General features: G+C 40.8%; 1 protein-coding gene across 1 annotated transcript in view; it reads left to right on the forward strand.

Annotated features, from left to right (window-relative positions):
* The window catches only part of CDK14 (cyclin dependent kinase 14), a 664,071-nt gene that overhangs the window by 539,674 nt on the left and 101,390 nt on the right, over positions 1-23,007 (forward strand). The window contains exon 13 of the mRNA XM_052638676.1: positions 18,533-18,672. Coding sequence (XP_052494636.1) covers positions 18,533-18,672 — 140 coding nt within the window. The remainder of the gene's footprint in view (positions 1-18,532; positions 18,673-23,007) is intronic.

A 23,007-nucleotide genomic window follows, 5' to 3' on the forward strand; every position in this document is an offset into this window, starting at 1 on the left:
TCAATCTTTACAGCAGTACTGTGGAGTAGAAGAGGGCTAGTAATTTTATCCTAATTCTGCATGCAGAAGTCAGAAAGTTCACGAGTTGTTGATATCCTTCAGATAACAGTGGAATTTTATGTGGGGGAAGGTCACGTGGTTATGAAGGGTTAGAGTTTATGATAGGTGGTAACAATAAGCAAAATAACTGGGAGACTGGAAATGAATTCTGCTGTTGAATGCACATCCTTTGGGTTTTGAAGACATTCTACACCTATTTGTAAGTTTAGAATTTTTTTTTAATATTCTATAAGTTTTCACCTGATTTCAAGGATTAATTATTATTTCCATATTTTTCATTTATTTTACTGAAAGAAGATACTTCCTTTTCTACAATGTCCTTCAGTCAGAGGATTAAAGTCACTCTTCTGCTGTTCACATTATTAAAGTAAAATACTAAACAAAAATGTAATATCTTATGAACACTATTCAGCAAAATCTAGGAATGTTTTCTAAAATGTAAGTATAATGCCTGACAGCTTTGTGCTATTCCTGTATATGAAAATTGTCAGTATTTGGCAAGCTGTAATAAATCTTCAATAAATTTTTAAAAATTATATAGTGTGTAGAATTAGAGGTGAGATGCATGGGGGTTATAGTGTTTTATATAAACTACTAAAAACCACAATTTTACAACTCAAAAAAGCCACTGCTACTAGGTGCTGGGGAAGTGGCATCTCTGCAGAAACAGTGTGGTCAACCAGTTAGCTCTTCCTTTCCTATGAGCAAGTTGCATGGGAGCATGATCTGAATTTGTGGTAAAGTAAAAGTAAGTATAAATACACAGGGCTTTTGTTGCAAAGAGTGTAACAAGCAGTTCACTTATATTAACTGTTCCCCATGAATATTTAATGATAATGTCTGCATCTTAGATTTATGAAATGTAACTGTGAAAATCTATAGCTCTGTAGTAGTACATGCAAAAGGCTAGTATAGTTACAGACAAAAGTTTACCCTGGGTCAGGAAGATCCCCGGAGAAGGGAATGACTCCCCATTCCAGTGTTCTTGGGGTTTCCCCAGTGGCTCAGGTGGTAAAGAATCTGCCTGCAATGCGAGAGACCAGGGTTTGATCCCTGGGTCAGGAAGATCCCTTGGAGAAAGGAATGGCTACCCAATCCAGTATTCTTGCCTGGAGAATTCACTGGACAGAGGGGCCTGGTGGTCTGCAGTCCATGGGGGGTCCCAAAGAGTCATACACTGCTGAGTGACTAATAACCAATTTTTTAAAACCAGACCACTCTCTATTTGATTTCAGACTGAACTTAAACATTTAAATTCAATGACATATCTTATTTTCTGGGAAAAGTAGAAAATTATAATAAAATCAAAGCAGAAATTGGGGGTAAATAGCTAAGCTCTGAAATCCAAAGCAAGAATTTAGCATTTTCCTTTTTCTGGCCCACTTTTTGGCAGTTTATAATACTCTTAAGAGTGTCAGTGCTAGCATTTTCAAAAACTCGATCCATTTACAGCCTGCTGAGGGCTCTACAGCACTTTCTGTATTTTTCCACCAGATAGAGTTTACTGCGAGGGCAGCTATATGTTGAGTAAGGGTTAGATCTGAAAGAAAGACCCAGCAGTACAGATTAGTATGACTGGCTTTGGAGGTTATTCATCTTGTTCTTGTTAAGGCTGGACTTTCCCTGTTTTCTTAGATTCTAGTAAGGGCATTGGAAGTGTTAGCAAGAATAAAGGAAGAATAGTTTCTATAGCAATAGAATTCAGAATTAAAGCAAGAGAAATACAGAAACAGGTAAGGTATCCTTAAGAAATTTAAAGTAATCCAGTAATCCCTCTTCAGACTGAGTAATGTATAGCTTGGTGTATGTGTTTGTATGTCTGTGTGTGTATGTGTATATATATATAATTTATATGTATGTGTATATATACACACAGGAAGAAAAATGAGATGAAAGGTTAGCTGCTCAGTCATGTCCAAGTCTTTGCGACCCGTGGACTGTAGCCCACCAGGCTCCTCTGTCCGTGGGATTCTCCAGGCAAGAATACTAGAGTGGGTTGCCATTCCCTTCTCCAGGGGATTTTCCCAACCCAGGGATTGAACCCAGGTCTCCTACATTGCAGGCAAATTCTTTACCATCTGAGCCACCAAGGAAGCTCATATATACTTACATCAGTGGGAGTTCAGAGAGGGTTCTTTAGAGTTAACCCTAGTCGTGTCCGACTCTTTGAGACCCCATGGACTGTAGCCTACCAGGCTCCTCTGTCCATGGGATTTTCCAGGCAATAGTACTAGAGTGGATTGCCATTTCCTTCTCCAGGGGATCTTCCCATCCCAGGGATCGAACCCAAGTCTCCCACACTGTAGACAGACGCTTTACCGTCTGAGCCACCAGGGAAGTCCCATATACTTACATACATATGTACAATAAATTTTTGGCATTTTATATAATAACATGGGTTTCCCTTGATGACTCAGATAGTAAAGACTCTGATTGCAATGCAGGAGACTCTGGCTCGGGAAGATCCCCTGGAGAGGGGAATGGCAACCCACTCCAGTATTCTGAGGAGCCTGGCGGGCTACAGTCCATGGAGTCGCAAAGAGCTGGACATGACTGAGTCTAATCCAATAATCCCTTTATAAACTGACTATCGTATAGCTTGGTGTGTGTGTGTGTGTATATACATTATTTGTGTCTGTGTGTGTATAAACACACACATACATATATACAGTAAATCTTTGGCACGACATATAATGGACACTAAAGAGTCAGAAATCTCGATACTTTCCATTTTGTAAGTGTAGCCTTTGATGATCTGGATCAAATAAAATTGTATGTGTGAAAGCACTTCATAGACCATAGAGCTCTCTGTAAGTATCGCTATCATTATAGCATTTTAGCAGTCAAGTAAGCTGACCCTTCGGAGAAGGCAATGGCACCCCACTCCAGTATTCTTGCCTGGAAAATCCCATGGACGGAGGAGCCTGGTAGGCTGCAGTCCATGGGGTCACTGAGAGTCAGACATGACTGAGCGACTGCATTTTCACTTTTCACTTTCATGCATTGGAGAAGGAAATGGCAACCTGCTCCAGTGTTCTTGCCTGGAGAATCCCAGGGATGGGGGAGCCTGATGGGCTGCCATCTATGGGGTTGCACAGAGTCGGACACGACTGAAGCGGCTTAGCAGCAGCAGCAAGCTGACCTTTATGAAAATGAGTGTCTTCCAGGGAGATTGTGTCATTAAACAGTTTAACAAGAGTAGATGGATGAGAATTGAACAATTTTCTGTGCACAACAAAACACAACCTATTCATGGAAACTCATATAAAAATGTTATCTGTTTACCTTTGAAGGGATGACTCATTATTATCATTGTTACTATGATTATTATTATTTTAACCAGTAGTGCATTGACAAAGAATGTTCCAGCGTTAAACAACTCTGTCTTCATGACTAGAGTCTTGCCTCTCTAATTTCATTGCACAACCCAGCACCTGGACTTGAGAGTCACAGCCCAGACCTAAATCTTGCCTTATATGAGTCTTTATTTTCTTCCAAGAGTTTATTCCAGTGTCAGGGATTCCCTTCATCTTCTGCTTGACCAGTTACTAACCCCTCTTTGCCAAATGAATAAAACCTGTTTGTTTTTCTTTTTCATAACTCACTTTGTGAAAGTTTTATGACCATGGTCTTCCCTCTAAGTCAGAACTTTGATATGAAGGTGATTAAATGAGCATTTGGCTTTTGATATATAGATGAGAAAGTGCTGTTTCTGACAGTTCTGGTCGGTACAGCTGAGGAAACAGTCAGACTTGCCTTTGTGGGTGGGTGGGCTTCTTCACAAATCATTTTCAAGAGCTCAGTTGCAGTCAGTTCCAGTGGCCAGTGCCCATGTTGGCATCGTTGGCACAGAGATGAGATGCGCACTGCCGAATGCATGGGCCCAGGCGCTCTGACTTTGCTCCATGACAGGAGTGGCCGTGAGTAAAGCATGAGTGCAGACCCTCCTGATCACGCCCTCCAGGGCGCTCCATCTCCCGCTCTGTGAGGCCGAGCACACTCTTATGCTTCAGGCATCAGCCCGCAGAGTACACCGTTCTTTTCCATCACAGGATGCAAATGAGGAATATTCTAGAACTTTCTCTTCTTTTTCCATTGCCTTTTAAGCCGTTTTATGGAAATAGGTATCTCTGCTGAACACCTTAATATGCAACTTGAACTTGCTACACCTTTACTCTTTATGTCCCGCTTTCATGAGCTAAAAATGTTAATAAATCCCAGTCAGGATTTTTATAGAGATATTTAGAAGTCAGCTCTTAGGAACAAAAGGTAACTTGTTTTAGTTGTTGTACAAGCAAATCATCAGTTTTAGAGGGAGTCATTTGAAACTACAACATGGGAAAACAAACAAACAAATGGAAACCCTTGCTGTCCCAGTTTATAAAGTAACTTTAAAAAGACAAGGATGAATTTCCTTCCCACTTAAAAAACAGTCATTTCTGAAGCGTGTATACTTTGAAGATGTTCCTTAAGGACCAGAACCTGACCTTAACATGTTTTCGCCCCAAAATGATTGTTTATTTTTTAAATTCATGCGTCTCAGGTAAGGTAGAACCTCCATAAGCATGAAAATGAATACAGTCAGTTCTCAAGGAAACGTTGTTCAACACATGCTGTGTCCCCACACTGTACCAGGAACTCTGCATTATAAGATGTGGTCCTCTTTGCCTTGTCATCACCCACTTCTTCCTGTTTTCTGCACCACTGTTTTCGTCCTCTACTTTCTTTTTTTTTTTTTTTGACTGCATCAAGCAGCATGTGGGATGTTAAGTTCCCCTACCAGGGATTGAACCCGTGCCCTCTGCAGTGGAAGCATGGAGTCTTAACCACTGGGCAGCCGGGGTGGTCCCCATGCTGTACTTTCAATTTTCTCCACGCAGTGATAACCATCTTCTCTAGTGTGGCAGAAGACTTTGGATTTGCTTTACTCTTTATTTTCAAGATGGCTTAGAAACCTGGGTGAACCCGTAAAGCAGTTTGTTGACAGGCTGGGTGAAGAGAAGTGAGAGGCCCTGCTTGGACCGTTGTCTGGACAGCAGAGGAGAAAGTTGTGGGGGCTGCGGGGTGGCCAGCCAGTACAGCTATGCGCATGCTCCCTGCCTCCAGGCCACACTCAGGTTCTTCCGAGGTCAGAGGACACCTGATGAGAGAGCCCGACAGCCCTTAACGTCTGTTCCATCTGCCTCATATCTGAGGTGGAAAAAACTGAACAAGGGATAAAGAAAATATCCGGCTCTCTAGTCATGTTTTTTTGCTACTCATGTTATAGCCTTGCACATTTTTTTAACAAAAGTGTGTGAGTGTGTGTGTGTGTGTTGCATAGGTAGGAACTCAGAAAAGGATGGAAGTTTGTTATGATTAGAACAGCAGAATGCTGTTATTTTCAACTATATTAAAAGCATTTGTCTGAAAGTTAATAAGACTCTCTCCACAAAAAAAAAAAAAAAAAAAAAACCTCTGAATTCAGTAGATATTGTTTGTCTTCATTGTCACACACATTTATTATTTTGAAATTCCTTAAGATTTTTCCCAGAGAGTTTCCACAAACAACAAACACATCTTTTACTTGAAAAAAAAAAAAAAAAAAGAATTTATGGGACTTCCTTGGTGATTCATTGTTAAGACTCTGCACTTCCACTGCAGAAGGTGAGGGTTCGCTCACTGGCTGCAGAGCTAAGACCCCACATGCCACCTGGTATGACCAGTAAATAAATGAGGAAGAAACATGACAGTTTCTGTCACACATACCCTTCCTGGTTTATGTGACCCTCCAGGAACTTGGAACTGGTTGAGCTCACCCTGTGGGCGACAGGCTCAGTTCCTGCAGCCTAAGGCAGACCCCAACTCAGTGATCTGGGATCCAGCACTGAAATATATAGCTTGGGGGTGGGGGGCACTCAGCATTAGCAGTTGAATCTCCCCGTTTGCTGGGGAGAGGCATCAGGGCTCCCCTCAGACACAGATGTCCCAATGTCGGTCACTCACCAGAGCCAGCCTCCACCCATGATATCTAAATATTCCTTGTGACAAACCTGTAACACTTCCTTCTCTCCAAATTGCTTCCTTTGCTGAATTTCCTTGACAGGTTCCCCTGACCCTACCCTCTCACATCTCTAGATGACCTGATCTCTGTCCTCCAAACGTAGAGCCATTTGAAAAAAATCCTCTGGTGCCCCTTTGTTAATTTCTCCCACCTCCAGCTTCAGACAGTCCCTGATCACTTTTCTGTTTCTATAGTTTTGCCTTTTTCACAATGTCATCTAAAGAAAATCATTTGTATGTAGCCTTTGGCTTCCTCCACTTAGAAAAATGTGCTTGAGAGTCATCTATAAAGTTGAGTGGTGGAGCTTCCCTAGTCGCTCAGTGGTAAAGAATCTGCCTGCCAAAGCAGGAGACACAGGTTCGATCCCTGATCCAGGAAGATCTCACGTGCTGCAGAGCAACTAAGCCTCTGTGCCACAACTATTAAACCTGTGCTCTAGAGCCTGGGAGTCACAACTACGGACCCCATGTGCCACAGCTACTGAATCCTGTGAGCCCTAGAGCCGGTGCATGGCAACAAGAGAGGCCACCTCAATGAGAAGTCCCCACTTGCCATACTAGAGAAAAAGCCAGCGCAGCAACAAAGACCCAGCACAGCAATAAATACATTTTAAAAGTTATTTTTTAAAAAAGCTGCGTGTGGAAGGAACATTAGCCTGAAACGACTTCACTTAAGCTAGTTTTCAAGGCTTAATAGAGGTGACCTAAAAGAATTAATTTAAAAAAGGGGGGTGAAATAGCAATACCAATTTTTGATTATTCCAAGGAGAAATGCCTAAAAATTGCAAGTGCAAATGATTTTATAGTAGCTGCTTAGATTATAGAGTATGAGTGGGGAGTAGGAAAGTCTGTTCTACTACCTAAAAATCACCTAAATGCAAGATAAAATACAAGCACATCCATTCCAATGTGTACCGATAGCTGAACCAAGAAGACATTACATAAAATCTCCAGGGGCCAAGAATGGAAAACACAGAGTGATAAGTAAGTGCTACAGTTGGCGCTGCCCTGGAGGTGTTCCTAAAACAGGAACATGGAGCGATCTGGGGGTCAGGAAGCAAGACTTTGGGCCTGAGAAAGTTGGAAGGGTATCGGAGTTGAGATTCCCCACAGAGAGTCGAGGCCCTCAAAGCACTTCAGTCAGTAATGGGCTTGCTAAAAAAAAAAGAAATCTACTTCCAGCAAAGAGAGACTGCAAGGACAGTTGTTTGTGTTGGCCATGGCTCTGACTGGGGATGAAAAAGACTCCCCTGAGAATTCTACACATTTAGGTTTGAGTTTACATAACTCACTTGGTCTTGCAAGCCAGCAGAAAGAACTTGGAGTTCCTAGATGTTGAGAGAGCTCCAGGGCTCCTGGCAGAAGCATAAGAAAATCCATATGAAGAAACATATTCTCAACCCAGACACCTCAGGAGCCCCACGGATTATCAAAGCCAAGCATGCGCCCCAAATCCAGAATTATAAAACATGAAAAAGTCGTTGTGAGTGACGCTCAGTAGTAAAAGCAACAAGACTGGGCTCCTCCACCTCACCCGGAACTTCAGATATTAGAAATTATCATAGAACAAAACTGTATTTAAAATATGCTTCTCTGTCCATGGGGTTCTCCAGACAAGAATACTGGAGTGGGTTGCCATTCCCTTCTCCAGGGGATCGTCTCAATCCAGGGTTCGAACCTGGGTCTCCTGCACTGAAGGCGATTCTTTACCATCTGAGCCACCATGGAAGCCCAAAAAAGTAAAAGATCACATTAAAAACTTTAAAGTTGAAAATGCAAATTTGTCAGAGATTTAAAAAGAATTTATAAGAACAAAACGACTAGGGAAAACAGCATATTAGATGCCCCTGATTAGAGTTAGTTGAGCTGGAAGATGGCTCTGAAGTCATTACCCAGAATGGAGAACAGAGGGACTAGCCGATTGGAAATATGAAAGAAAAAGTGAAGACATGGAAAATTTAATAAGATGGCATTACATTGGTGTTATTAATACAAAATGAGGGAAGAGAGAGAATTGAGCTAAGGCAATATTCGAAAAGTAATGGCTGAGATCTTCTTCCAGAATTGATGAAAGACATGCAACCTCAAATTCAGGAGACACTGTGAATACCAAGCAGGCTAAATCAAAAGAACCCCATTCATCACACCTGCAGAACTCTGAGCAGGAAGAGAAGCACTAACAGGCATCAAGAGAAGCCTGTTTAATGGTATCTCCCGAGTTAAGGGAAAATGCTTTAAACCTAGAATTATATCACCAGGCAACCATTATCCTGTATGAAAACAAAACGGAGAATTTGCCACCAACCTCTTTAGTTATAGTACTTCTAAAGTTTGTATTTCAGATACAAAAAGGTTACCTGGAAAGGAATGTCTAAAAGATGCAAGGAAAGCTGATTAAATAAATGATAAACACAGGTAAACCTTAATAATAATAAACAAAACAGTGTTTAAGGTGTGTCCTTGTGTAGAGAGCAGTGTTCAACAGTATAACATGAAAGAGGGGACTAATATCATCAATATTCAAGTGTTCCTGTCTTTTGGTGGTGTTGTTTGGCAGGAGGGTAAAGAGAAGGTGTCACTTTGAACTTCAACTATTTAGAAACTTCAGGATCCCCACACACTTGGAGAACTAAGGGTGGAGGTATGTAGTGTGGAAGCTTTTATGCTGCGCTTGATGGTATTAAAAATACTAAGCCAGCTTACCCGAAAGAGAACTCCACTGGCTGTAGACTGGGCAATCGTGTGATGTTCTTGGTCACATATTTATTCTCTGGAGTGCAGTGGCGATTCTGGACGGGAGCATAGCATGACCTCTAGACAGACAAGGGAACTATAGAAATTCATTACTGTGTCACCCAGAAGATCCATCAGAGGGCTTAACTAGGACCCAGGAGGATTGAGTTAAAACCAGGAGAGCAGGTTACAAGAGCTCTGCCTAAGAAAGAGAAAAGCAAATATTGTGTATTAACACACATATATGGAATCTCGAAAACATGGTTCTGATGAATCCATTTGCAGGGCAGGAATAGAGACACTGACATAGGGAACGGGCTTGTGGTCACAGCGGTGCAAAGGCGGGGAGGGACGACTTAGAGAGCATGTCCCACCCTCTCCTCCCCCGCCATGACCACGAGTCCATTCGCTATGTCAGCGTCTCTATCTCTGCCCTGCAGATAAGAACCTGCCTGCCAGTACAGGTAGACATAAGAGACGCAGGTTTGACCCCTGAGTCGGGGAGATCCCCTGGAGGAGGGCATGGCAACCCGCTCCAGGATTCTTGCCTGGAGAATCCCATGGACAGAGGAGCCTGGCGGGCTATGGTCTATAGGGTTGCGAAGAGTCGGGCACAACTGAAGCGACTTAGCACGCACACATATATGCAGCTAGTGGAAAGTTGCTGTATAGCACAGGGAACTCAGCCTGGTGCTCTGTGATAACCTAGAGGGGTGGGATGGGGTGGGAGGTTCAAGAGGGAGGAGACATACGAATAGCTGTGGCTGATTCATGTTGATGTAAGGCAGAAACCAACACAACATTGTAAAGCAAGTATCGTCCAATTATAAATATAATTAAATTTAAATTTTAAATTAAAAAAAAAAAAGAGTTCTGACCTGGGTGAGCTAAACTTGGGGAACTTCCTTTCTGTTGCCTCATTACTGGATTACAGATTTGCTAGGGCTCACCAGGAAGATCGTTTCACTTCCCGTTACTCCCAGCCTCATACACAAAACACTGAGAATTTCAAATTTTAGTATATTGAAGTAGACATTCATTTCCTTACATCATCCTTTGCATCGCTTCTGTATTCTATATGCAAATTTTTTATTTTCTTATAATCCCATTGAGTATTTTTTTAACCTAAATTAACATGGCTCAAATGAAGAGACCACCTCTTGTGAAGTCATACACAGGATAATCCAACTAGTGTGACTTCAACAAATTCATCAGTCCAGTTCAGTTCAGTCACTCAGTCGTGTCTGACTCTCTGCAACCCCATGAACTGCAGCACGCCAGGCCTCCCTGTATATATACTCCTGGAGTTTACCCAAACTCATGTCCGTCGAGTTAGTGATGCCATCCAGCCATCTCATCCTCTGTCGTCCCCTTCTCCTCCTGCCCCCAATCCCTCCCAGCATCAGAGTCTTTTCCAATGAGTCAGTTCTTCTCATGAGGTGGCCAAAGTATTAGAGTTTCAGCTTCAGCATGAGTCCTTCCAATGAACACCCAGGACTGATCTCCTTTAGGATGGACTGGTTGGATCTCCTGCAGTTCAAGGAACTCTCAAGAGTCTTCTCCAACACCACAGTTCAAAAGCATCAATTTTTTGGTGCTCAGCTTTCTTCACAGTCCAACTCTCACATCCATACATGACCACTGGGAAAACAATAGCCTTGGCTAGACGGACCTTTGTTTGCAAAGTAATGTCTCTGCTTTTCAATATGCTATCTAGGTTGATCATAACTTTCCTTCCAAGGAGTAAGCGTGTTTTAATTTCATGGCTGTAATCAACATCTTCAGTGATTTTGGAGCCCCCAAAAATAAAGCCTGACACTGTTTCCCCTGTTTCCCCATCTATTTCCCATGAAGTGATGGGACCAGATGCCATGATCTTTGTTTTCTGAATGTTGAGCTTTAAGCCAACTTTTTCAGTCTCCTCTTTCACTTTCATCAAGAGGGTTTTTAGTTCCTCTTCACTTTCTGCCATAAGGATGGTGTCATCTACATATCTGAGGTTATTGATATTTCTCCCAGCAATCTTGATTCTAGCTTGTGCTTCTTCCAGCCCAGCGTTTCTAATGATGTACTCTGCGTGTAAGTTAAATAAGCAGGGTGACAATATACAGCCTTGACGTACTCCTTTTCCTATTTGGAACCAATCTGTTGTTCCATGTCTAGTTCTAACTGTTGCTTTCTGACCTGCATATAGGTTTCTCAAGAGGCAGGTCAGGTGGTCTGATATTCCCGTCTCTTTCAATGCATAGAGGAACTTAAAAAGTGTGGTGTTAGCACACGGTAAGAATATGTGAAGCAGCTTACAATACTGCTTTTGTGGAGAAAAGTCATCAGGTTTTTGGTTGGCTGAAGAATGGTGATGTACTGCCATCTAGCTGGACTGTGGTTGACTGATTATATCTTGTAAAATGAAGTTTTCCTGGGACTTCCCTGGCGGTCCAGAGGTTTAAGACTCTGTGCTTCCAATGCAGGATGCAAGGGTTCAGTCCTCGGTCAGGGAAATAAGATCCCACACGCTGTGTGGCGTGGCCAAAAAAAGAGAAGTTTCCGAAAGAATTATCAGCGTGTTACAGGTCTGGGCAGAACTCTAATGTTTGTTGTCTTAGCATAAATTGAAAGTGTATTAGCTGCTCAGCCATGTCTGACTCTGCAGCTCCATGGACTGTAGCCCGCCAGGTCCTCTGTCCATGGGACTTCCAAGACAAGAATATTGGAGTGGGCTGCCATGCCCTCCTCCAGGGGAGCTTCCCGATCCAGGCATCAAACCCAGCTCTCCCACATCGCAGGCAGATTCCTTACTGTCTGAGCCACCAGGGAAGCCCCATTAATTGAAAGCAGAGTGAAATATGAAGATGCAGTAAAATTTCTGAAACAAAAGTGGAACTGAGATTTTAAAAACATGCACCTTTTGTATCTGGGGAAGTATTGTTCTAAAATCCAGCTGCACTTCATAGATGCTACCAGTCTTAGACCCTACTGTTGTAGTCAGTAAGGCTGGACTCCTCTATGCCTTAATTTCCTTGGAACTGGAACTTTAGACTGGACGCAGTTTATTGTATGTGTTAGCCAGCATGTAGATTTGGTGAATGATAAGTCTAATGAAGCTTTCATACGAGCATTGATAAGCATTTTTATTAGGCCTCAAGCTTAGGAGAATTGCAGCCTCTGTGTTTGGATTATGATCAACCTGTTTGGAAACTTAGCAAAACAATTTTGCTGTTCAGCATTTAAAGCATGCTTATCATTTTGATCAATTGACATTTCCCAAAACCATGCAGTATTGGGTTATAAATCTAATCTATTCCCATTCCAGAATCGTATTAATACATGAGAATTTTAGAGAGACTAGGTGCTGAAATACCCAGCACGATACTTGTATGTTTTTAATATCACGCAGAGTTAAAATCCCAGGAACTGTCCTCTGTGGTTTATCCCATCAGTCATTTCAGACATTGATAGGAGGGCCTGTATGGCTACTTGCCTGCTCTTTTATGTCTATATCTGCCATATTTAAAACAGTACACATAAGATTTGTATAACCACAGATTTTGTTGGCCTTTGATCAAATTTTATGTTGATTTTTTAATTTGTTGTTCTTGTCCAGTTGCTAAGTCCTGTCTGACTCAGCGACCCCATGCCAGGAGCATGCCAGGCTCCCCTGTCCTTTACTAAATACAGGAGTGTGCTCAAATTCATGTCCTTTGAGTCAGTAATGCTGACTAACCATCTCATCTTCTGTCTGCCCTGTTCTCCTTTTGCCTTCAGTCTTTCCCATCGTCAGGGTTTTAATGTCTTTCTATAAATTTCATTTCATGTTGTTATGAAAAACTCCATTTTTAAAATCACAAATCTCTGGTTATAAAGTTCATGTAAAGTCCACATTGTACAGAAGTACATATTTTAATGTCTCCAGACAAAAATGTCTTAAAATTAATTTAATGTTTGCACTTCGGGCTGCAACTTAAAAGAGAAGGCCTGGAAACAGACTAGGAGTTAAGCCTTAACTAGGAGTTAAGTATTTTTGTTAAGTATTTTTGGCAAAACACTGTTTTTGTCTCATGTGGGATATATGGAATATGCCCATTAGTTAAGCCAGTATTTTTTTAAAGGTAGACATCATCTGTTGTTTTAGCTAAAATAATTCTAAGTCAAAAATTCTTAAAATTGTTTAATTTTTTCCAGTATTTATTGGAAATTGTTTGCCTACAATTGTTATTAGAGAGTGTAATTTTTTTTGCTTCTTTCTGTCTTTCTTACAAAAGGAGAAATTTGTTTCTGCTGACAAATTGAGCAGATGTCTAACATTTTATATTCCTGTTGAGGTATATAACTTAATATTTGTACACTTGATATTTTGTCTGCTTATGTAATTGGTAAAATGGTGCTATATATGGTTGTTAGTTCAATCATGTATATACTCTCTGGGTTGTATGATTATCAGTTCAGTTCAGTTCAGTCGCTCAGTTGTGTCCGACTCTTTGTGACCCCATGAATCGCAGCACGCCAGGCCTCCCTGTCCATCACCAACTCCCGGAGTTCACTCAGACTCAAGTCCATGGAGTCAGTGATGCCATCCAGCCATCTCATCCTCAGTCGTCCCCTTCTCCTGCCCCCAATCCCTCCCAGCATTAGAGTCTTTTCCAATGAGTCAACTCTTCGCATGAGGTGGCCAAAGTACTGGAGTTTCAGCTTTAGCATCGTTCCTTCCAATGAACAGCCAGGACTGATCTCCTTTAGAATGGACTGGTTGGATCTCCTTGCAGTCCAAGGGACTCTCAAGAGTCTTCTCCAACACCACAGTTCAAAATCATCAATTCTTCGGTGCTCAGCTTTCTTCACAGTCCAACTCTCATATCCGTACATGACCACAGGAAAAACCATAGCCTTGACTAGATGGACCTTTGTTGGCAAAGCAATGTCTCTGCTTTTCAATATGCTATCTAGGTTGGTCATAACTTTTCTTCCAAGGAGTAAGTGTCTTTTAGTTTCATGGCTGCAGTCACCATCTGCAGTGATTTTGGAGCCCAAAAAATAAAGTCTGACACTGTTTCCACTGGTTTCCCATCTATTTCCCATGAAGTGGTGGGACCAGACGCCATGATCTTCATTTTCTGAATGTTGAGCATTAAGCCAACTTTTTCACTCTCTTTGACTTTCATCAAGAGGCTTTTTAGTTCCTCTTCACTTTCTGCCATAAAGGTGGTATCATCTGCATACCTGAGGTTATTGATATTTCTCCCAGCAATCTTGATTCCAGCTTGTGCTTCTTCCAGCCCAGCGTTTCTCATGATGTACTCTGCATATAAATTAAGTAAGCAGGGTGACAATGTACAGCCTTGACGTACTCCTTTTCCTATTTGGAACCAGTCTGTTGTTCCATGTCCAGTTCTAACTGTTGCTTCCTGACCCGCATATAGGTTTCTTAAGAGGGAGGTCAGGTGGTCTGGTATTCCCATCTCTTGAAGAATTTTCCACAGTTTATTGTGATCCACACAGTCAAAGGCTTTGGCATAGTCAGTAAAGCAGAAATAGATGTTTTTCTGGAACTCTTTTGCTTTATCCATGATCCAGCGGATGTTGGCAATTTGATCTCTGGTTCCTCTGCCTTTTCTAAAACCAGCTTGAACATCTGGAAGTATAGTTCTTTGGAAAAATAATTTGTTGCAATACAAATTATTAAACTTACTGCTCGACTCTAAACATTGAAATAAATATATTGAAATGCAAAAGTAAAGGAAAGAGTAACTAGTAAACAGATGGAATGTATCACTTCTAAAATAAAAGATGGAAAATGTTGAATTTTAAAACTCAATCCACGCATGTACACCCGTGGTGGATTCATGTCAATGTATGGCAAAACCAATACAGTATTGTAAAGTAAAATAAAGTAAAAATTAAAATTAAAAAATAAATAAATAAATAAAACTCAATCCAAAGAAGGTAGGGAAAGAGGGAAAAGATAAAAGCGGGACAAAATAGGATGCAAGATTAAAATGGTAGCAGTAATTCCAAATATATCAATAAAGTAATCCTGACATATAAATGAACTAAATTTTCTCCTTAGAAGTCAGGGATTATTTAATTGGATAAACCCAGCTATGAAATGTTTATGAGAGACACCTTAAAATTACAGGTGTGAAATAATAAAAGAGGGTGACAGAAGGTTTACCAGGCAAATACTAAACAAACAAAAAAACTGAGATCATTACATTAATAAGAAAAAAAGAATGTTAGCTCAGAAAACTTTATTAAAGATAAAGAAGGTCATCATAGATGGATTAAAAACTGATACTACCAGGAAGAGATAACAGTGCTAGAGAGCTAAACTTTTAATTACCTAACTTGACAATATATAAAACAAAATTTGGCTCCCATCACAGTGGGTGACCGGAAACAACCACAGTCATTGTAACATCCTGATAAAGTAAACTTATTGCTTGGGATAAAACTTCCAAATAAGACATCCCAGAAGTATCATGTCTCAGAAAGGGGCTCTGGTCATGGAGAAGGCTGTGATGTGGACAGTGCCTGTGGCGAGCTGGAGTAGAAATGGTCACTGGTTCGTTTCTGCTCTGCTGGGTCTTCATTGCCATGCAGGCTTTTCTCTAGTTGCAGCGAGCAGGGGCGGCTCCTAGCTGCGGCCTGGGCTTCTCGTTGCGGTGGCGTCTCATTGGCAGAGCACAGCTCCGGAGCACACGGCTTTCAGCACTTGTGGCTCGTGGGCTCCATAGTTGCAGCTTCTGGGCTCTAGAGCACAATCTCGGTGGTTGTGGCACACCGGCTTAGCTGCTCCGTGGCGTGTGAGGTCTTCCTGGTCCAGGGATCCAACCCACGTGTCCTGCATTGGCAGGAGGATTCTTTACCACTGAGCCACCATGCAAGCCCAAAAAGTGGTTCCTGAGATACAAGATAGCAAACTCTCCAAATTAAAGTTTTATACGATAATTCAAATGCTTGTGCATAAACTGAATAGCACAAATAAGCATTTTATTGTTTTATTAACTTTATTAACAAGTTTGGTCTATTTGGGGAAGGGGAAATGTCTTCGTGATTAATTCCCTATATTTAGGTGTATATACATTAAATCTAAATATTTATCATTAATATTATCAATTTATCATACTTAAATATTATTTATGCATTTATATTAAATCTAGGTACTTATCATTCTTCAAAATAGTGAAACCATGCTGCAAGGATGATTCATGGCCTGTTGAAGCTGGAAGGACTACAGATGTAATGTGGTTCATCTCTCTTGTAACAGAGTCAGGCCTAAAACTCATATCTACTCTCAGTCTGGCTCTGTTGTGTTTTATCAAAACTATATAAAATTGATACCAATATGTTATTCACCATGATTACACATAAACTATACATTCAATATAAGTGAAGTTTTTTCCATGAAGTCTACCTATCTCAAAGTTTGCATTTGATGTTTAGCAACATATTAATGCAGAGAAGGCAATGGCGCCCCACTCCAGTACTCTTGCCTGGAAAATCCTAAGGACGGAAGAGCCTGGTAGGGCTGCAGTCCATGGGGCCGCTAAGAGTTGGACATGACTGAGTGACTTCACTTTCACTTTTCACTTGCATGCATTGGAGAAGGAAATGGCAACCCACTCTAGTGTTCTTGCCTGGAGAATCCCAGGGACAGGGAACCTGGTGGGCTGCAGTCTATGGTGTCGCACAGAGTCAGACATGACTGAAGTGACTTAGCAGCAGCAGCAGCAACATATTAACGAAAATTTTTTACTAGCGAAATAGTCTTAGTAAGAGGAAAGAATGACTTGGATGGTCCTGGACCCTATTAAAAGAAAGAGAAAAACCACAGAGAATTTTAAGAATGCCTCCTTTTCCTTTAGACAGGTTTCTTTTTGCCAGGTAGAAATTTAAAACCAATACACTGATCAGTTTTTTAAAAATATCCCTGGCAACAGCCAAACACTGAACCCCCATCAGTGAGACCTGTACCTACAAAGATTTAGAGAGAAGGTCTCTTAGACTGGATCTTTGGATACTGTAATATTTTTCTTTGCTCTCCTCCTTTTCTCTTCCTCTTCCCGAACTCATGACCTCTTTTCCTCTTCCTCACCCCTAATCCATCCTCCCCACACACACACACCATTAATGATTTTAAATCAGCCCTTAAGAGATGCTTGAGGAGGGGAAGGGAGAGAATTTTCGGTCATTGAGGAAAAATGTTTATTGGTTAATTGCAATTTTTGTAGTGTCAGGGCTTGTGAAAGACTACCCACCAGCAGATGCAGCTTTTCTTCACATTCTTTTGGCTGTCTCAGAGCCACTGTACTTAACTGCGTCTTACTGCACAAACTCTGGAATCTGTGGGTAAAAGCCTTTCGCAATGATCTGAGAGTTTGGATCCATACAAACCACTTTAGAGTCAACTATTTCTAGATGGATTCGAATCCTTTCAAACTGCTAATTGGGCAAGTTATTACCTTCTCTGACTTCCACTTCGCTCCCCCTGATGTTAAGATGGAAACAGAGTTATCTTGCCAAATAGTTAATATGAGAGTTTGTGAAAAGTGCCTAAGAATGTGCTTGACACATGTTCAACTACTCGTAAGCGGTAGTCACTGTTAGGAAGAGTTTAACTATCACCTTTTAGGTTAACTCTCCGAGCAGGGTTTGATTGCTCTGAGAGGTGAAAAAGAGACTCCAGGAAAAACAAGGCTGGGCTGGACAGTGTGGTCTGCTGCTCATTTGAAAGTTGTACCACATGGAAAATTTTACTCTTCTGTTTTTTTGGTAATCTTGAAACACATATTTTCTATCTATTGTTGTTTTAAAGGTCAAACTTGAATTGATTCAGTCCCATATGGTTTAAGCTCATCCCCTTTGTTAACTTGCACATTAATATTATGCTTGTTGATATTCGAAAGGGCGTTTATTCCAATAATTTTTCATTCAAGGTAAGAAAGTGTAAATTCTTCAAGGAAAAGTAACTTTAGTAACTAGAGAATTTAATAGAAGATTTATTTTAATTCTCTTGGTTATTTTATATTAATTTCCTTGTAAACATATCCAGGTATGTATGCAGTACATAGACTCTCTGAACAAATTCTGGCTACTATTTGATAAACTGTGTTCTGAAATTTTCCACCTTGGGACCTAATTCTGTATTGAAAACATCAACCCTCGGCTCATAGTAGAAATATGTAAGGTCAATGAGGATACTAAGAGTAAAACCTGGTTTAGAGTAACAGATACTTTAAGAACTACTGTGAAGCCTGCTTCTTTTTACTTTCAAAGGCCAATTTAACTTGTTTTCTTGTCCGGGAATAAATAAGCCCCGAAAAATTAAGTGAGCCTCATGTCTCAATCTTAAAGGAAATCAACCCTGAATATTCATTGGAAGGACTGATGCTGAAGCTGAAACTCTAATACTTGGGCCACCTGATGCCAAGAGTCGACTCGCTGGAAAAGACCCTCATGCTGGGAAAGATTGAGGGCAGGAGGAGACGCAGGAGACAGAGGATGAGATAGTTGCATGGCATCTCTGACTCAATGGACATAAGTTTGAGCAAACTCCAGGAGATAGTGAAGAACAGGGAAGCCTGGTGTGCTGCAGTCCCTGGGATCCAAAGAGTCAGACATGACTTAGCAACTAAACAACAGCATGTCTTTCTTGGACTTTGTTTGTTCTGATTTCTCCCTTTTTTGCTTGTGTTTTCAGGCTCAGCTACGTGAATCACGCAGAAGATCTGGCCTCCAAGCTCCTCCAGTGTTCCCCAAAGAACAGACTATCAGCTCAGGCTGCCTTGAGCCATGAGTATTTTAGTGACCTACCCCCACGGCTATGGGAGCTGACTGATAGTGAGTATGACAAGTTTGAAACATCTAATTGAAGCCGGGGCATGATTTTAGCATCCATGTGTAACATACATGTAGAGGGGTTCACATTTGTGCTTCTGTAATATTATGTGTATTTATGTTAATATATGCATGATACATATGTGTGTGTGTGTGTGTATGTATACAAAGAGAGAGCGATGGAATGGGGGAAGGGAGGTAGTGTGCATATATATTTCGTAGAATCCTGCCATTCAATTGTGAGCTTACCAGACACAGGAGGAAAATGGATTGCTTATTTTGCTATCTCTGCTCTGCAGTCAGCAGCTGCATGTCTTTGTATTTGATTATGTGTGTGTCCAAAAAAATGATCTGAGCAGTCATAAAGGAGAAGGAAAATATGATTTACATATTTAGTACTTTATGCGTACAGTACTTTTTAACTGGCTGCAGAACACGGAGTAGAAATGATTCATTTCTGTTTGATTCTCAGAGACTGTCTTGGTTGTAACAATAACCTTAAAAAGGGCTGCTATGTAGTGAGCTGACGAACAGAGTTGGCAATTGGCTGATGCACTGAATTGACATGTAAGAACTGAAGACATGTAATTCATTTTAACTACAAATGCTCTTGGTATTCATACAGAGTTCTTCTCTGGGTCTTTTAAAACAAAACACATTCCTGGGTGGGTTTTTGTTTTGTTTTTACAAGTGTTCATATTTACACAGCCTTTTCCAATTACATTTTAAATATTTGGGGGAGGATTTATGACTGGGAGGATCTCATCTTTCTTCCAAAGTGTGAAACAAAATTCTTGTGAAATTTTGCAAAATGCTGTTGTAATAAGAACACTTTTGTTCAGTGGTGATACATTCTTTCCAAATGCCAGTGAGAGATATTTCTTCCCATACGCTTTTCTTACTGCCTTAAAAATTCATATACTGCATATATGGATGGATATTTATAATATCATTATTAATCCTTGAATATACATCACTTACCATGGACATGGGCTTCCCAGGTTGCACTGGTGGTTAAGAACCTGCCTGCCAGTGCAGAAGATGGAAGAGACGCAGGTTCGATGATCCCTGGGTTGGGAAGATCCCCGGAGGAGGGCATGGCAACCCACTCCAGTATTCTTGCCTGGAGAATCCCATGGACAGAGGAGCCTGGTGGGCTATGGTCCATAGAGTCACAAAGAGTCAGACATGCCTGAAGCAACTTAGCACGCACACATGCACCATACATGAAAGTTATGTCTTTATTCTCTTAGACTTTAGACTTCCCCCAGTGATAGCACTAGAATCTCCTTGACAACAGTAACCTTTTATTTGGCAACCAAATCCCAAGTAACAACTCGAGGGTGTTCCTACCCTAAATCTTTTCTGATATCTCACCTTGAATTCTAACTACTTTTTTTTTTTAACTCTAAAGTGACTCTAGCTGTATTAACTCACTACTACCCTGTACTGGAAATCTTCTTCAGTAGTTTATATATTCCAAGTCCATATTATCTGATACTTCATACTTATTTTCCAGTAGTCTACCCCATTGATCATTACTACTGCTATCCCCATAAAAAAAAAAACTAAGATGAAATCCCTGTAGAAAAATAATCAATTGGTGACTCATCTTCCCATACTGAAAAAAAACTAATGAGTTGATGGCTCATCGAATTCGAACACATGGTTTGTTTTCCCCTTTAGAGTAACTTGTAACTTGATAGCACTCCTCCTTGGTGACATCTCAATCCCATCTGACTCGATGATTGAGTTTAAGCCAGGATTTTGATGGTCTATGAATTCTGAATTCTGTAGTAGTACTTTTTTGTTAATATGGACTTATTACCCACTTGCCACTTAGTTTATCAGACGGTGGTTAAATCCAGTTTCTATCAGTAAGTAAATGCCTCCACATTATCACTCGGCAGCAGGCTGCCGACGGAGACAGCCTTGTCCCTGTCATTAACAAGCACAATGTATGCAGAACACCAGAGGGGAATTAAAACCACAAAAAATACCTCAGGGTGGTATTTTTAATATGAGAATTTAATTTGTAATTTCACAGATTAAGAATTTTGGCTGCATTAATCCCTTTATCAGCTCACAGCAGGCTATTTGCAGAAGCATAACCATAAGGCGATATTCATTGGCAGAAACACGCCTTTGCATAACGTTAAACATCAGGGGCAGTGAAACCTTTTGAAGGGGGGAGAATAAAGATGAAAAATCATTATATTTTTCAAGCAAGATTCTGCTAAATGCCTCCGGTAACAATTTTGAGTTACAGAAATGCTCTTTCTGTGTCTAGTAGATAATCATTATGAAGCATAAATCCAGTCGCAAGAAAGGACAATCCCAGTCTTAAATACCACAGTCTTGTCCATCTCGAACAACGTGGTCGTCCTTGTAAACATGTTTACAAAACAAAGAATTTCTAGGCTCTGGAGACTTTGGGAACTAGTTTCTTTTTAGGTGAAATGACTGGTTTTGGTGACTGTTATCTAGGTTAATATTCCACAGACTGTATTTAGAAGTTCTTAAAATTCTTAAAATTAAGTTTTATGTTAATGTGGAGTCTTGTAAAAGTTCACCACCTGGCAAATGGCAGCAGCAGCAGCAGTGCCATTATCCTCATATCTTCATAGCCTCATACCCTCCTTTTCAAGGAGATTTGGAAAGAGGGTCATCTGAAAAGAAGAACTGCAGAACCAATAAATGGATGGTCTTAGCAACCAAGTCATGGTTTAGACCGATCAGTTTTAGGAACCTTCACTTTAATACATAATCTGCTCAGGCTGCAATAACAACATAACATAGACTGGGGCTTAAACAATAAATGTTTATTTCTCACATTTATGAAGGCTAGAAGTTCAAGATCAAGGTGTTTGCAAAATCAAGGTCCCCGATGAGACAGCTGCCTCCCTTATCACATGACAGAGAGAGAAAAACCAGGACATCTCTCTCTCTCTTCCTTTTCTTATAAGCCACTAATCTCATGCTAAGGGCCACACTCTCATGACTGCATCTAACCCTAATTTCTACCCAAAGACCTCATCTCTAAAAGCTTATCATATTGGGACTCCAGGATTTGAATTTTGGAGGGATACAGTTACGTCCACAGCATCACATTCTTAAAGATAGGTCATGCCTTTTTTTTTTTTTTTTAAAGAAAAGAATGTCCACAAAGAGAAAACACTTATGCAAGCAGAAAGCAAACCCAGGTGAAGAGAAGAAGATTGTAACAAAAGCAAATTCAAAGTGGTCTCCAACCTTCTTGGCCTACTTTTAATGTCGCAGACCTTTCGGGATGAGAATCAAATGTTATTAGAACCTTGGTTACACAGAGCCCTGCAGTCATTCCATGAATTCTTATAAAAATGAAGTTATATGCTGATGCCAGACTGTTATTTGCTTTGGAAGAACGTATAACAATATAATATCTTTATTGTGCTAGTCCTTAAAACCTCACCAGTTTACATAATACCAGAATTTAGAAGTAATATATTAGTGTGCCACTGAAGAAGGAATTATAAATTCATCAAGCAAGAATTATGGTACAGTTACCTGGGGATCTGACGGTTAAAGCTGGCTAATTCTAGTGGCACCCTGCCATTCTCCCTCTATCCCAAAACCCCAACAGCCTTGCCCCACTTCTTCACAAAGATTTAATTGCAGGCAAGTAAATCGAGGGCTGATTTAGAAGAAATTCATTACTTTCCCCAAATACACCACAGGGCATTCTCCTGTGTATACTATCAAGTTACATAAATTATTGAAGCTGAACTACCCTTGTCAAAATAAATGAACAAAATACACTTCATAGCGCAGAGTCCTTGATTTTATTACATTCATTTGCTAATTCACAAAGCTCAGATCTACAGTAAAAGAAGGCCAACAAATTGGTGCAGTATGAGGAGCACTGAACTGCGAATCAGACCGCCTGGACTCCAGCTTTATAGCTTCAGCTCCACTATTAACTAGCCAGGCAACTTTGGACAAGCGCCTTAGTCTCTGTGGGTTTCCGGCTTCCCGTTTAGAGACACAGTGATCCCTGAGGACCTTTCCAGCTCTTCTGTTGGTAGGGTTTCTGACCTGTTCCTACATGTGTCCTATATATTATCCTAAAACATCAGGCCATGAATGGATCTCCATGCCATCTTTTTAAAAATAAAACTCACCCTGCTCAAATATATTCGCTGCTCCAGTTCCTAGACTCCCATTTTCTCTTAAATCCTTTTGCTCCAAACTTTTGCACCCAAGACGCCACAGCTGTCGGTTTCAGGCTCTATCAGTGGATCTTTGGCCCTCATCTTGACCCATCAGCGTAATTCACAATTGACCACCATCTCCTCCTGG

Source organism: Budorcas taxicolor, chromosome 4, assembly GCF_023091745.1.
Source record: "Budorcas taxicolor isolate Tak-1 chromosome 4, Takin1.1, whole genome shotgun sequence".
NCBI classification, from domain to species: domain Eukaryota; kingdom Metazoa; phylum Chordata; class Mammalia; order Artiodactyla; family Bovidae; genus Budorcas; species Budorcas taxicolor.